The 13342-nt window shown below is 48.8% G+C and overlaps 1 protein-coding gene across 6 annotated transcripts in view; it reads right to left on the reverse strand.

Moving 5' to 3' along the window:
- The window catches only part of SFMBT2 (Scm like with four mbt domains 2), a 221219-nt gene that overhangs the window by 12010 nt on the left and 195867 nt on the right, over window positions 1-13342 (reverse strand). For all 6 annotated transcript variants that reach the window (XM_032425929.1, XM_032425927.1, XM_032425924.1 and 3 more), the window contains exons 17-19: window positions 3712-3887; window positions 835-1001; window positions 304-570 (exon numbers count right to left, since the gene is read on the reverse strand). In XM_032425929.1, coding sequence (XP_032281820.1) covers window positions 304-570; window positions 835-1001; window positions 3712-3887 — 610 coding nt within the window. The remainder of the gene's footprint in view (window positions 1-303; window positions 571-834; window positions 1002-3711; window positions 3888-13342) is intronic.

Genomic DNA, 13342 nt, shown 5'->3' on the forward strand with positions numbered 1-13342 from the left:
GAAGGGGAAGCCTTGCGTCCAATGGCACCCCAAGGACCTATTCTGTCTGTTCTCCTGACAAGAATCCTCTGTGGCTGGAAAACCTTCCACAGAAAAGCTCTCACGCCCCTCGGACTCCATCTGAGATGGGAAACCACCGGGCCTTCTCCCCAGACTCGGCACCAGGCTGGAGCTGCCGCTACTCTGCCATTTTAAATGCAGAGCCCCAAGTCAAGGCCCTGCACCGTACTGGCTTCCTTCTTCAACACCCTGCCCACAGCCCTAGCCCCACAGAGCCCAGCTGGGGGCCCCTGCGAGCCTTACCCCCGCTGGGTCCTGGCCAGTGGCCGCGCCGCCCTGCTCTGCCCCCTCGGCACACGAGGCGGCCTGCGCCCTCCGGCCCCGCCGCGGCCTCTCCACGGGCGGCCGGCGCTCGGGCTCGGAGCTGCTCCTCAGGGTGACGGCCCTCCGGGGCCGCGCGGAGGGGACCTCGGCCGAAGAGGTGTCTGTCTGGTCATCGCGGAGCTCGGAGCTGGTTTCCTCACTCCCAGTGTCCTCGTCCATGGCATCCGCATCCTCTTCCTCGCTCTCCTGGGGAGAAGGGAAGGCACTGAATCCAGCTGGCCCTGTGCAAACCGCTGGGGGGGGTGGGGTGGCCCAAGGCCCATCCTGCGGTCCCCACCACGGTCCCCATCGCCGCCCTCTCCCAGCTCGCATGGCCGGGCGGGCTGAATCTGCAGGGCTCCTGGTGCCTGGAGTTTCTAAGCACTTGGCATCACACGTCGGCTGCGGCCTTGGCCGAGAGCAGCCGCGCGTCCCGGACGCATGCAGGAAGGGGCTCTGAGCGGGACATACCTCCCCCGAGCCTGCGGCCAAGTCCACGGCGGAAGACCTCCGCTTCTTCTGCACAAAGATGGACTTGCGCCGTTTCCTACGTCTGGCTGGCTTCGGGTGTCCGCTCTCAGTGCTGGCTTCCCCGATCGGGGGCTTCACGATCTTCTTTCTCTTTCCATAGTAATAGGCTGCAAGGAGAGAGAGGATCAAGAACGTCTTCTAAAGGTCGCACACACGAAGTACATTGACACTGACAGAGTAGAGAGACCAGAGGAAGACCGGGGAGGAGGGAAGAAAAGAAAAGAGAAGAGAGAAAGATCGTTCTTTTGTTGGGAACATTTCTCCCGTGCCCTCATGGTTAGAAGGTGTCAGGGACAAAACTACATGTCTTCAAAATTCAAATGTTAAAGCGCTCACCTCGCATGGCACTGTATTTGCAGATGGGGTCTTTAAGGAGATGATTAAGGGTAAATGAAGTCCAAAGCATAGGGCCTTCATCCTATAGGACCAGCCTGCTTACAGGAAGAGGGACAGACAGCAGGAAGGCGAGCACAGGGGGACAGCCATGTGAGGACAGAAGGGACGGCCGTCTGCAGCCCAAAGAGAGGCCTCAGGAGAAACCAACCCTGCCAGCACCTTGATAGAAGTCTCTATTAACACGCAGAGCACCCGTTAGAGATTTACCAACGTCCAGTAACGACTGCTGTATTTTATAAATTAAATGTGTACTCAACTAATCGAAACCACTCCTAAGGATCCAGTTTTCAATTAAGATCCTGATCGAGACTCATTACCCGAAGTCTCGACCATCCCACAACGAAACCCCCATTATTCCATACAGAACCACGTGCAGAAAGGGAACCTTTATCTACGGTCGGAAGGAGCCAAGACAAGTGCCCAAGCACACAGCTGCTAGGCTTCCATGGAGCACGTGACGTGTGGCGGAGCGTGGCCCCCATGCACACCCACGCTGCTGTATTCCCACGGGCAAGATACCCGGCCCTGGCGCTCGATGGCCCCACATGCGAAATGAGCCCAGTGGGACCGAGCAGGACACTCAATGCTTCACGGTGGTTCCTAAGTACCAGTTACAGGTGGACAAGCATTTGTTCACACCCCAGGGCCCCGTGCGGGCAAGATAAGTCTGGTGCAGTTTGGTTCCTGAGAAGCCAGGAGGGGAGTTAAGATGGTGGAGGAGTAGGGGGACCCTGCACTCGCCTTGTCCTTCAAACACAGCTAGAATAACTATCAAATCATCCCGAACACCCAAGAAATCGATCTGAGGGCTGAGAAAACACAGTGCACGTCTACCGGAGGTTTCCTAGAAGCCAGACGCTGGAAATCAGAGCAGTTTTACCGAATACAACAAAGGTGCAGCACACTTTCAGAGTCTTGGGGTCACACTGGGGTGACTGCTGGCCTTGGTGCTCTCAATTCCTCCCCAGCGTGGTTTTGTCCTTTCCCTCTGGAGCATCAGTTCAATCTGCAGCAATATTTACTATACGTTGACCCAGGGATCTTAGGATTTTGACGTTTTATCACACGAGACCCGGAAAAATCTCTAAGTCATTTCGGTCGTGTTGAATTCAAGCTGTGGTAACCCACCTCTTCCCGTTTTTAAGGCAAACAATCAAGGGAGAGTTTAGCTCTCAGTCAAGTCCTTTGTAATTCAGGAGCATCTATTACTGAGCAGCCTGCTCCAGGGGGTCTCTCCGCTGACCAAAGGTAACTTGAGGGGGAACCAAGTTCTCCAGAAAGGTCAGTGATGTCACCAATGTCTGGAGAAGACTGTGACGTCACCACATCCTACCAACACACCGGTGGCTCTCCATGCGTGAGCGCAGGTGCAGAATGCCAGGCGGCCCAACCTGACAGAGAAGGGCGCTGACTCTTCGCGGGAATGGCGTGGAAAAGAGTTTTTAGCATATCCATGCATCCATACAGAGAAAACTACAAGGAGATTCACACTCGGAACGGTGGTTCAAGTCCGTTCCGATTCCTGGTTCTGACACCCGGGCTGATCAGTCTCAACCAGCCGGGGCTCCCAGCACGCGGACTGCACTCCCGAGTCCTGTCAATACGCCTGCAACCGGAAAGCAGGCTGGGAGAGCAAACCTCCAGGCCACCGTGACGGGGGCGCAGTCACGCCCGGGTCAGAGATAACCGAGGGGGGTAGGTGGCGAGAGCAGAAGCGGGGATCAGAGGGAGCTGTCAGAGCTTGACATAACCAGGGTGGAGGTGTCTGTGAGTGGCTACGGTGCATGCGGACAAAGGTCAGAGCTGAGGAAGGACAGGAGGACGGGAGGTGGGAGAGGCCACCAGAGAAGGCCGAGCACCACACGTGTGGGGTAGACAGCCCGAAAATCCTGCCGGGAAGTGGTCAGAGCAAAGGCAGGGCAGGGGGACAGCTGACCCCACAGGAGCACGGAGAGTGCGGGCTGCTTCTGCACCCTCCAAACACCCCCCGTCCAGGGAGTTCCAAGGAGGCGGTATAGATAGGGGGAAGCAGCCTATGACAAGGAGCTCACCCCCGTCCAGGGGAGCAAAGGCACTCTCTATACCTCCTCAGCCTAAGGACCCAGAAAGCAATGCTGGTTACCAACCGTTACCAAGAACCAGTTTTATCCAGCTCTCCTTTCCGCCAGATAAATTTCCAAACCCAGCCAATGTCCTGAAACTCACAGCATAGCCCTTCCCATCTCTTCTTTGTCATCCTGTCCCTCCACTGGGCTGGAGACACGTGAGTATCTGCCACAGCAAATCTTAAAGAATTCTTTCACAGCAATTCCCATGAAAAATTTCTCAAAGGTTTTTGTTTTTTTTTTTAGAAACCCATCAGCTACCTTATCCCACAGTTTAGGCCCCCAGCTCAATACTCTTCTCATTCTTTGAACTTACTGTACTTGGTTTTGGTGTGAATGGAGCAGTTCTCTGGGCAGTTCTCCGAAACCAGCACGGGACTGAACAAATTTGGGCAGCACTCCAGCTTGGCACACACCCACCGGCAGAAATCTGCTACCTGGTCCGATGTCCGCACGATTTTGGCCACGGCCCGGTACGTTTTGCCTCTGTACCTAGAAATGAGGAAGAGCAATGGCAAGACGACACAGTTACTCAGACCTACTGTGTACGGCGTGTTCTGAAAGTAGCCCCTTTATTTTCTAACAGTGAAGTAGGCTGTGTGTGATTTCCACGCCATTTGTTTTTATCTTTCCTTCGGAGCTCAGAGTAATGTTTTTAAGAAAGCCCACGCACGCGATGAATCACCACCACAGATATTTCCACGTGGCACTGTCTCACTGTGGTATCTGTAGTATTTAATACCCGTTCCAGAACGCTTCTGAAATCCAGATATTGTCATTTGTTGCTCCTCATTTTTGAGAAAAAAACCAACTTTCTCCTGCCTAAGAAAAACCACATGCAGTGAAGTCACCAACATAAAACTGAAGACCACTTCTTCTGGAAAGCAGGTTGAATGGATTCTCGGTTCAAAAATGGGCACCAAAGCCCTGGGCCAAATATTTATGGTGGTAACCATGTAAATAATGCTTGGCTGGAAAGAGGGGTACTTGGATGTAGGTTCGAACCACCTTTCAACACATTTTTAAAATATTGTTGGTACAAAACACTTATAAACTTCTCCATTAGCAGCAGATGACCGGTATTTATTTGACATGTCACAGAACCCAGAGTCCACCGACACGAAGAATGCATCAAAACCATGGGGCTGTTCAACTACGCCCTTGAGGTGCACCCTGATTTTCAAGTTGAAATTTTTTTTTTCAAGATTTTATTTTTTATTTGAGAAAGAGACAGAGAGAGAACAAAAGGTGGGAGGAGCCCAGGGAGAAGCAAGCTCCCTGCTGAGCAGGGAGCCGGACTCGGGACTCTATCCCAGGACACTAGGATCATGACCTGAGCCAAAGGCAGACACTTAACTGACTGAGCCACCCAGGCACCCTCAAGTTGAAATCTTGAACAACAATTTATCTTCCAGAAAAAAAGCGGGAGCTCTGGTGGATAACACTCGTGGAAAACTAACCACAATCCAGAGGCGTGAACTACCAAGTAAGCCAACGCTGCCCTCCTGCTTGTCCACATCTGTAAGGGTGATGGGCACGAGCTCTTTGCCAAACCCACTCTGCACGCTTGTGTTGCATGTTTCCAAAAGTCAGCCGCAAAACAACAGGGACATCAGGTGATTCATGCAAACAGCGTAACATAAGGAGAGCATCACTTCAGTAATTTGCAAATGAAGTACTACATTCAAAACATAGATCTGGTTCCCTAAGAATAATGCGGTGATAGAAATAAATAGGATAAACTGATTCTGAGTTTCTTTCAACCAGGCTTTTTAGCTTCTGAAGACTAGAAAAATATTCCCCCTCCCAACAAATCATTTTTTTTACAGTAACAACAGCAAAGAAATTAATTTCTAACTTGAAAAAACTGGACTTCGTGTTCATTCTCTGGTGTTTCAAATCCCAGCCCCTCTGTATTGACTGTTCTTGCATTTCTCTGAAGTGCCAAGCTTGGCTTTCTGTGTAGTAAGAACTAAAACGCAATTCTTTGTGGATAAGATCATGCTTTAAATCGCATAGCCCTTGAACAACTGTTGATTTTTCTAGGACCTCTATCGACCCTAGATGTAGGAACACACACCCTCCACTCCGAGGAGGGCTCTGTGATTCATTTTTGGGTAGTTCTTGCTCGCTGATTTTGTTGTGCTTTGTAATAAAACCAGCACAGTTCTGTGGACACGGCATGTCTCTCATGTTCTGGGGAAGGCAGAATAAAAAGATGCTCCTGGTACAACTTCCCTGGCAGTTTTTCCCACTGCAGTTTTGGTAGCCCTAGGGCTCTCTCTTCCAAAGAGCTCAATGTCAAGATTCTTAAAGTTCCTTAAAAAAATAAAATGATATAAAGTAAAAAAGCAGGAGAAATGTGAAAATTGGGTCCGAATTCAACCTGTGGAAGTCGGGCCCAAAGACAGATGTTCCCAGACCTCCAAATTCCAAAGCTTCCAGAAACACATTCGAGGGACGTGAAGAGGACAAGAACAAATGCCCCGCGGGAAATAGAGAAGGGTCGGCTTTTTCTTCCCTTCTAGTTTGGGATGATTCCGTGGAAGCAAGGCTTTAGTAGACCTTTCCCAATTAGGAAATGCCACTCTAAATTTATGAAAATAGGATTATAGTATGGTTTAAAAGTAATGGAATCCCCTCCCCTTGCCTGCCCTTCTGGAACAATTCCACCGAAAAGCCATGGTGGTGGAGGAGGAGGGTGGGGAGACTGGGCAGGGAAGGTGTGCAGGCTGGAGAGGTGGAGTGGGACCCGCGGTGTCCCATCCCCGGGCGGATGCTGCCAGTGTTGCCGGGACCTCCCATCCCCACTGCCGGCACAGCTGCTGGCCCTAGAGTGTCTGCCCAGCTGCAAGAGCTTGCCCCCTCCCCTCCTGGGGGCGGCCCCCATGCCAGGAGTCATTGTGATGGGGCCTTGGCTACTTGGGCCCGACTACTTGGGCCCGGCTGGCTACTTGGGCCCGACTCGAAACAACCACGGAGGGCCATTCTAACACCAGAGGGGCCCGTGGGCTACGGTCCGGCTCCCCCTCTCCCGTGGGGTCAGTCCCAAGGGCCCTCCTTAATTAAGAGGATCCAGACCTGTGGCAGGTGAGGAGGGAGGCAGGATGGCGGCATCCCTGTCCTGCTCAGAACACAGAGGATGTCTGCCCGTGGGGGACAGCCTGGCATGGGTCGGGTGCGAGGGCCCGGATGGGGGTGAAGAGAAGAACAAAAGGACAAGAGACTGGTTCCTGAGCGGGGCCTGACCAAGCACATCAACAGACTGAAGACAGTGTGAGCCAAGTTTCCCCTGTGTGTTGGGGGGGGGGGTGCAAATACAAGAAAGGAAAAGGCCAGAGGGGACCCCCCGCAGTGTTGGGTGGGGAGGGAGGGACTGGAGCCCGAATTCAGTCACGAGTGTGCAAGAAGGGCCAGGCTTGCAGGCCTGAAGCTGTTATCTCTAGAGAAGCTCGCCTGCAAGGTGGGCCCATGGCTGGTATCTGGGAACTGCATTTTGGAGGTGATCAAGGTGGTGAACCACACCCAGAGTGTTTGGGCAAACCTGCTTGCTTCCCTGATCCATGCCAGGCAGAGTGCTGCCCATGGGACCAGCCCCCAGTAAAAGCCTCAGGCCTGGGCTTCTCTGGACAGAAACATCATGTGATACGCACTTTCGCTGCTGGGGAAGCAGAGTGCTCTCTGGAAACCCTCCCTGGGGGAGAGAGCATAAGGAGGCCTGAACACGGAGACTCTTCCAGACCCCACCTGCATCTCTTTTCCTCATGACATCACTGCATGCCCTACCTACGTCACTGCAATATATCTCAGCCATGAGTAAAATCATATGCTCAGTCTGAAGAGCCCTTGTAGCAAAATTTAGACCATGGAGGAGGTCATGAGGGCTCAAAACCCAACAGAAATGTAAATGTAAATGTTTTTATATGTATGTGTGTGTATACACTTATGTGTGTATACACACACACACACACACATCCCTGCTCACAGCAGTGAGCTTACTAATGTAAGATCTTGGTTGCTAAATATCATTTTTTACCTCCTCCCACCAAAAAAAACAAAAAAAACCCACCACCGATCCTGAGAAAAAACCAAGTCTCCTTGGAGAGGTGGCTAACTCCAGGACTAGGGCAGAGAAGGGACAAGATGATCTGGGAACAGCTTACTGGGTCAGAAAGTAACAAAGTATCAAAGACTGACGGAGAAAAGTCAAGGTGATAAACAAAAAGCCTGCTTGGGGGGGGTGGGGGTGGGGTCACCTGGGTGGCTCAGTCTGTTAAGCTTCTGGTCAGGATATCAGGTCCTGGGATAAAGCCCCGCATCGGGCTCCCTGCTCATCAGGGAGTCTGCTTCTCCCTCTCCCCCTGCTTGTGCGCACTCTCTCTCGCAAATAAATACACAGTATCTTTAAAAAAAAAAAAAAAGCCTTCTGGGTGTGGTCCCCACTGGCCAAATCTGGGACAACCTGAGCATCCGATAAGTTGATGACTTCAACCCACTGAGTAAAACAGGAATCCGTGAGTTCATACAGACACAAATAAAGTTGATGACTTCAACCCACTGAGTAAAACAGGAATCCATGAATTCATACAGACACAAATAAAGGTCTGAAGATGTTGAAAGCTTGACAAGGAGTGGGTATTTACAGAGTACGGAGTGTCGCCCCCACCAAGTGTCTCTGCCGCGGAGCAGCGTGGCAGACGTCACCTTAATTAGGTGATCAAAGTAAACACCCCTAGGGAGGAGGCAAACAGAGATCGTACGCCAGCAGGCAGGATGCAGGGCGCAGAAGGTCCTTTCTTCTGTGATACTCCTGATGCATCATCTGAATCCCGTCATGCAGAAACATAAAAGAAACTCCTGATGAAGTGGCATTCTACAAAGTAAGTGGTCCATGCCCTTCAAAAATATCAAGGTCATGAAAGTCAAGGAAAAGTCTGAGCAACTGTCGGGAAGCAAGGGGACCGGAAGAGACAGGGCAGCCCAATGCAACGTGAGACCCTGCGCTGGGCTCTTCCGCCCGAGGGACAGCACTGGGACAGTGGGTGAGACCTGAGTGCGGTATGAGGACCACTCATATGTATCACTGTCCTGATTTTGATTATGTAGGAGAGCGTCCTTGCTTGTAGGAAATGGGTATTTGGGGGCGATAGGGCATCATGCCAATAACTTATTCTCAAATCGACCAGGAGAAAGAGTATAATTTAATTTTAATGAAATGTTATATAATTTTAACAGTTGGTCATTTTTCTGTATGTTTGAGATTGTTTCAAGCTAAACACATAGAGAAGAAATAATAAAAATAAATGTTATGTGTATAACGACTCAAACTACATTAAGCTTAGTGTATAACATGATTTCCATCTATTTTCGAGCGCTACGGGTTCAGTATGGCCATACGCTTGTGGATTTTCGTGCAATGCAGGGAAGATGCTGTTTGGACCTTGCAGGCTCCTGCCTGAGCCAATAACCTGGCTTGTTTGGAGTTGGTCGACAAATGAGGGCAAGTGTTCGCACAACTCTCTTTCACGAGGATGCACTAAACATAGAGATACTGGTCCACCAAGAAATACAGGCAAAAGGCGGCTCCAGGATTTTACACATTGGCTGGGGTCTAACGGGGTGACTGCATTCACATGATAGTGTCATTTCTGTTTTCTCTGAGACTCTGCACCACATGACCATCTGATCCCTATGGTCTCCTGGGGCAGGGTGGATAGGTCAGGTGTCAGGAGCTCCGCCAGACGTGGACAAGGAGGTGGGCCGTGCACGGGGCACCAGGTGAGGGGCGCCACCACGGTCCTGGTCACCTCACTAGGCTTTACCGCAGGTGAAAGTAGAATCCGTTTTGCAGCTTTCCCCATCATAAAAGGCTTAAAAACAGTACACCAGTGACACACTTTTGTAGGCAGGACAGCTCAAAAGCACAGGATAAAGCTCTCTGCTTTATCCCGTCAATGTGAGTCCGGAGGGAAGGACCCTTAGCCGTGTAATTTATTAAAAGGCCCAGCAAGGCTGTTGTAAACACAACACAAGATAAGGCTTTTAAAGGGTGGAGTACAAGTTCTGTGAAAAGAAGAAAATATTGAAAGAGACGATCAAGCCAGTACATGGCATTATGCTCTCGGAAGGAAGGAAGGAAGGAAGGAAGGAAGGAAGGAAGGAAGGAAGGATGGATAGATGTAGGGAGGGAAGGAGGGAGGGTAAAAGAAGTGAAAGATCACTGGGTCAGAACTGAGGCAGGACAACAACAAGCAAAGATAAAGAAAGTGGGGAAGGAGGGAACCAGGGAGATCTGTGGTAAGCGGATCTGAGCTCTGCCTCCATTATTTTTTTTTTTTTAAGATTTTTGTTTATTTATTTCAGAGAGAGAGCCCAAGCAGGGGGAGCTGCAGGCAGAGGGAGAGGGACAAGCAGACTCCCCGCTGAGCAGGGAGCCCAATGCGGGACTCGATCCCAGGACCCTGGGATCATGACCTGAGCCGAAGGCAGGCGCTTAACTGACTGAGCCACCCAGGCGTCCCTTGCCTCCGTTATTTTGAAGACTTCTTCCCCCATTTCCTTTGCACCTCAGCCTTACTGAGGCTCCAGAAACGTGTGGAACGTGATCTTGTCTCTACTGTCGGGGTGCCCGAGGAGAGGCTGGGGTGACATTGGTCTCAGACACCCACTATGAAACAGCACAGGACGTCAGAGAACAGAGAGATGCAGGAGGGATCCTGGCTGTCACTGTGGGGACCCACTCAGAATCCCAGAGTCGACACAGAGATTATTTTAAGATGAAGGTGTTTGAGATCCAACACATGCAGAAAGCAGCTTTCTCAGAGCTTCCATTATCTGACTAAAAGCAGAAACTTCTGAGAAATGAGGACTACCATAAATTCCCTCTTTGGAGTGGCTTCTAATCCCAGGGGAGAGACCAGAGTAAACCTACCATAAATCCCCTCTCTGAGGAATTTCACAGCCTATGAAAAAGACAGAAAGACTGCTTGTGCTTGCATAAACCAACATTTTCACAAACTTTCTTATCTCCTATTTGTTCTCTTAAAAAGTCATTTGTCTTTCATAAAGAAGCTTATTTGTTCTTCCCCTACAGGCTGTTGCTCCATACTCTTTCTCCTACTAAATTAGCTATACCATACACATAAAGCTCCAAATCCTAACTGTCCCTTCAAGTTACTCATCACGAAGCACTCCTTCATGTGTGTGCATGCACCTTATGTAAGTAAATAGTCTTTTCTCTTGCTCATCTGTCATTTGTCAGTTTAATTTGCAGGCTCCCAGGAATTGAACCTAACAGGGTAGAGAAAAGGTTTTTTCCTCCTTGCCATCAATAAGGAAGTGTGGATGGCCTTCCAGTATTTTCCCACCAATCAAAGCAGGGGTTAATTTCCACATGTGAGTACATAGGGCAGGGTGGAGAAAGACAGATGAAGATGGAGAAGTGAGAGTGCTGGAAAAATGCGTCTCTTTCAATAGAGCTGAGAAAAACCAAAATGGATTTTGAATCAAAAGGAAATACAGAGTGAAAAACCCAACACTGATGTAACAATCCACTCTTAAATATCAAGACAGTCCAAGGGGGAGGACTCCAACTTGGCCTAAGTTCTATCATTCACTTGCAAAACGACCCATAGCAGGACCTTTTCACAAAACTTGGTGAGGCAGAGATAGGGGTGTGAGAGTGTAAAACAAGGTTCTCTTCCGTCAGGCTGAATCCGCATCCTCGAATACTGAAGGAAGAATTTAGCTCTGCAGAGACAGAGAAGCTTCACAGGCTGTGAGACCATCACTCTTCTCCTTAGCAACCATGATATATGGTCCTGATTTCCTTCAGAAGAGAGTCTTTCCTTCCTTCATTGTCAAATCTTCCTGATCATCAGAACTATGGGCAACACTTTGGTTCACTGGCTTCCAGTCTTAGGATACTCAACCCCTCAGAAACTTCTCTCTTCTTTCTGGATTCCTGCATTTCAAGGAATGAGAACTCTGTGTAATAAAGGGTGTGTGTGTGTGTGTGTGTGTGTGTGTTTGTTTGTTTTCAGAAAGACCCCATCCAATTCAGAACATCCTACACTGGTCTGTGTTTGCAGCAGAAACACCACCCCCGTAACCTGATGAACTTAAGCGCGTGCAGAAATTCAGGCTTGTGCTCCCCAAACTGGTCCAGCCGCCCGCTTCCCATAATGTTTACGGCATACGTTTTCAGGAGAGCAAGTGCACAAAGCTGAGCAAGGTAAAAACTGACAAATGAACCGACTAATAATTTTTTTTTCCAGTGGAAAGTCTCTGTTTACGAATCCTTTTCTACACAAATCACTCTGCAGCCAAATATTACATCTGGCTACTCACAAAATAGGAGCATGAGTAAAAGACCAAAAAAAGTGAAAGAGAAACACATAAAAAATCAGTAATTGCTTATGAAAAAGAAACCAAAATATCATTTCCGTAGAGCCAAGCATGACTCACCTCTAAGTTGTGAATTTCCTTGCGTGTGCCTAAGTGATAAGGAAGTCTCATTCCCTCCAATTTAAAGAGCACATTTCCTCTTTAAATATTCTGAATAACTATAACAAAGGACTGGGAAAATCTATTAAGCCTTCACCTGGATTTTATAAAGATGATCACAAAAGCCACTCAAAGCAGAGTTAACAGTCTTTCTCCCCCCAAGAAGATTCTAGAACATGTTGGAAAACATGTAAATGTCTCTAGATACACAGAGATGGAATTTTTTTTTTATCCCCCAAAGGTATAGCCTAAATTCCTCCTCCTGAAATTCAAAATAATGTAAGTCAATTTAGTATACTTAAGTTCATCGGAAAGAAACAATCTTCTTTCCCAGGACTGCTAAAATGAACTACATGAGAATCTACTTTCCCTTTGGCATCAGAGCTACCCCAGTTTTGCCTTTCAATACACGTTGAAGACTCAAGATACAGAGTCCTTACATGGTGTTCAATACTGCAATAATTTCTTTTAGTATAAAAGGTATGATTGTTAGATAAATAGGAAAAAAAAAATCACCAAGGGTCAAAAGGTGACGATGTTAAGTTTTTCTCCTATGCACAGGTCAAACCTTTTTAATGGCATCTCCATCCTCTTGAGGAAATGGGTCTTTTCTCTTCAGAAGAGGAAGCACCAGTCAGAAACCCCAATGCTCAGTGACAGCCCTCCCAAGCCTCAGGGGTGGATGATCTCATGATCTCACGTGGAGCTCACATCCTCTCCTCCTGAAAGCACTCCTTGTGATACTATCATTCAAAGACCACAACCCAAACAACAGAATGCCTTAAATGCAGGTCCCCCGCTCAGGAAGTTAATTTATTCACGACAGAAAGCATTTCAGCCTTTCAAGAAAATGGGAAGAAGCTGGGGGCTCTCTCCTCTCATTTGCGCAAGCTGTCAAGATCTAAAAAGTTGTCGTTTTACATCAGAAGCGAAGAGGTGACTCAACACATAGTATCCTAACGGGAACGCCCCCTCCCACCTGTAAATCTGTCATCATTAGCAACTGTAATCCAGCACACTCACAGACAGACACGTTCTCATTATAAGCTGCTTCGTAAGATCTGGCTAAGGAACTCACTGTCATATCTGATCTAATAGGTAATACGTTGCCTTTACGATCAGCCAGGGCTGATTTCCCCGTGTGGGTTTTGATTGTATCAGGCTGAATTTCATAAAAGCTCTGATCGACTTGGCAACATGAAAATGAGTGCTAACACCGCAAAATTAACTCTCCCTGTCATTTTGGTACCTGGGGCAACTTTCTGGCTTGTTTACGAACAGGGGAGATTTTAATGGGGTTTAAGATTTTTGTAGTTGTCCTATTTCCTTATCTGTGAGGTGTGTTTGGGATGTACTGAATTTTACAGAAACTGTTTAAAACAAATGTTTCTCTGTACATACACTTGCTCAGGTTTTCGGCCACCACTGTTCCTATGCATTAA

Source organism: Phoca vitulina, unplaced genomic scaffold (assembly GCF_004348235.1).
Source record: "Phoca vitulina isolate PV1807 unplaced genomic scaffold, GSC_HSeal_1.0 scaffold33, whole genome shotgun sequence".
NCBI lineage: Eukaryota > Metazoa > Chordata > Mammalia > Carnivora > Phocidae > Phoca > Phoca vitulina.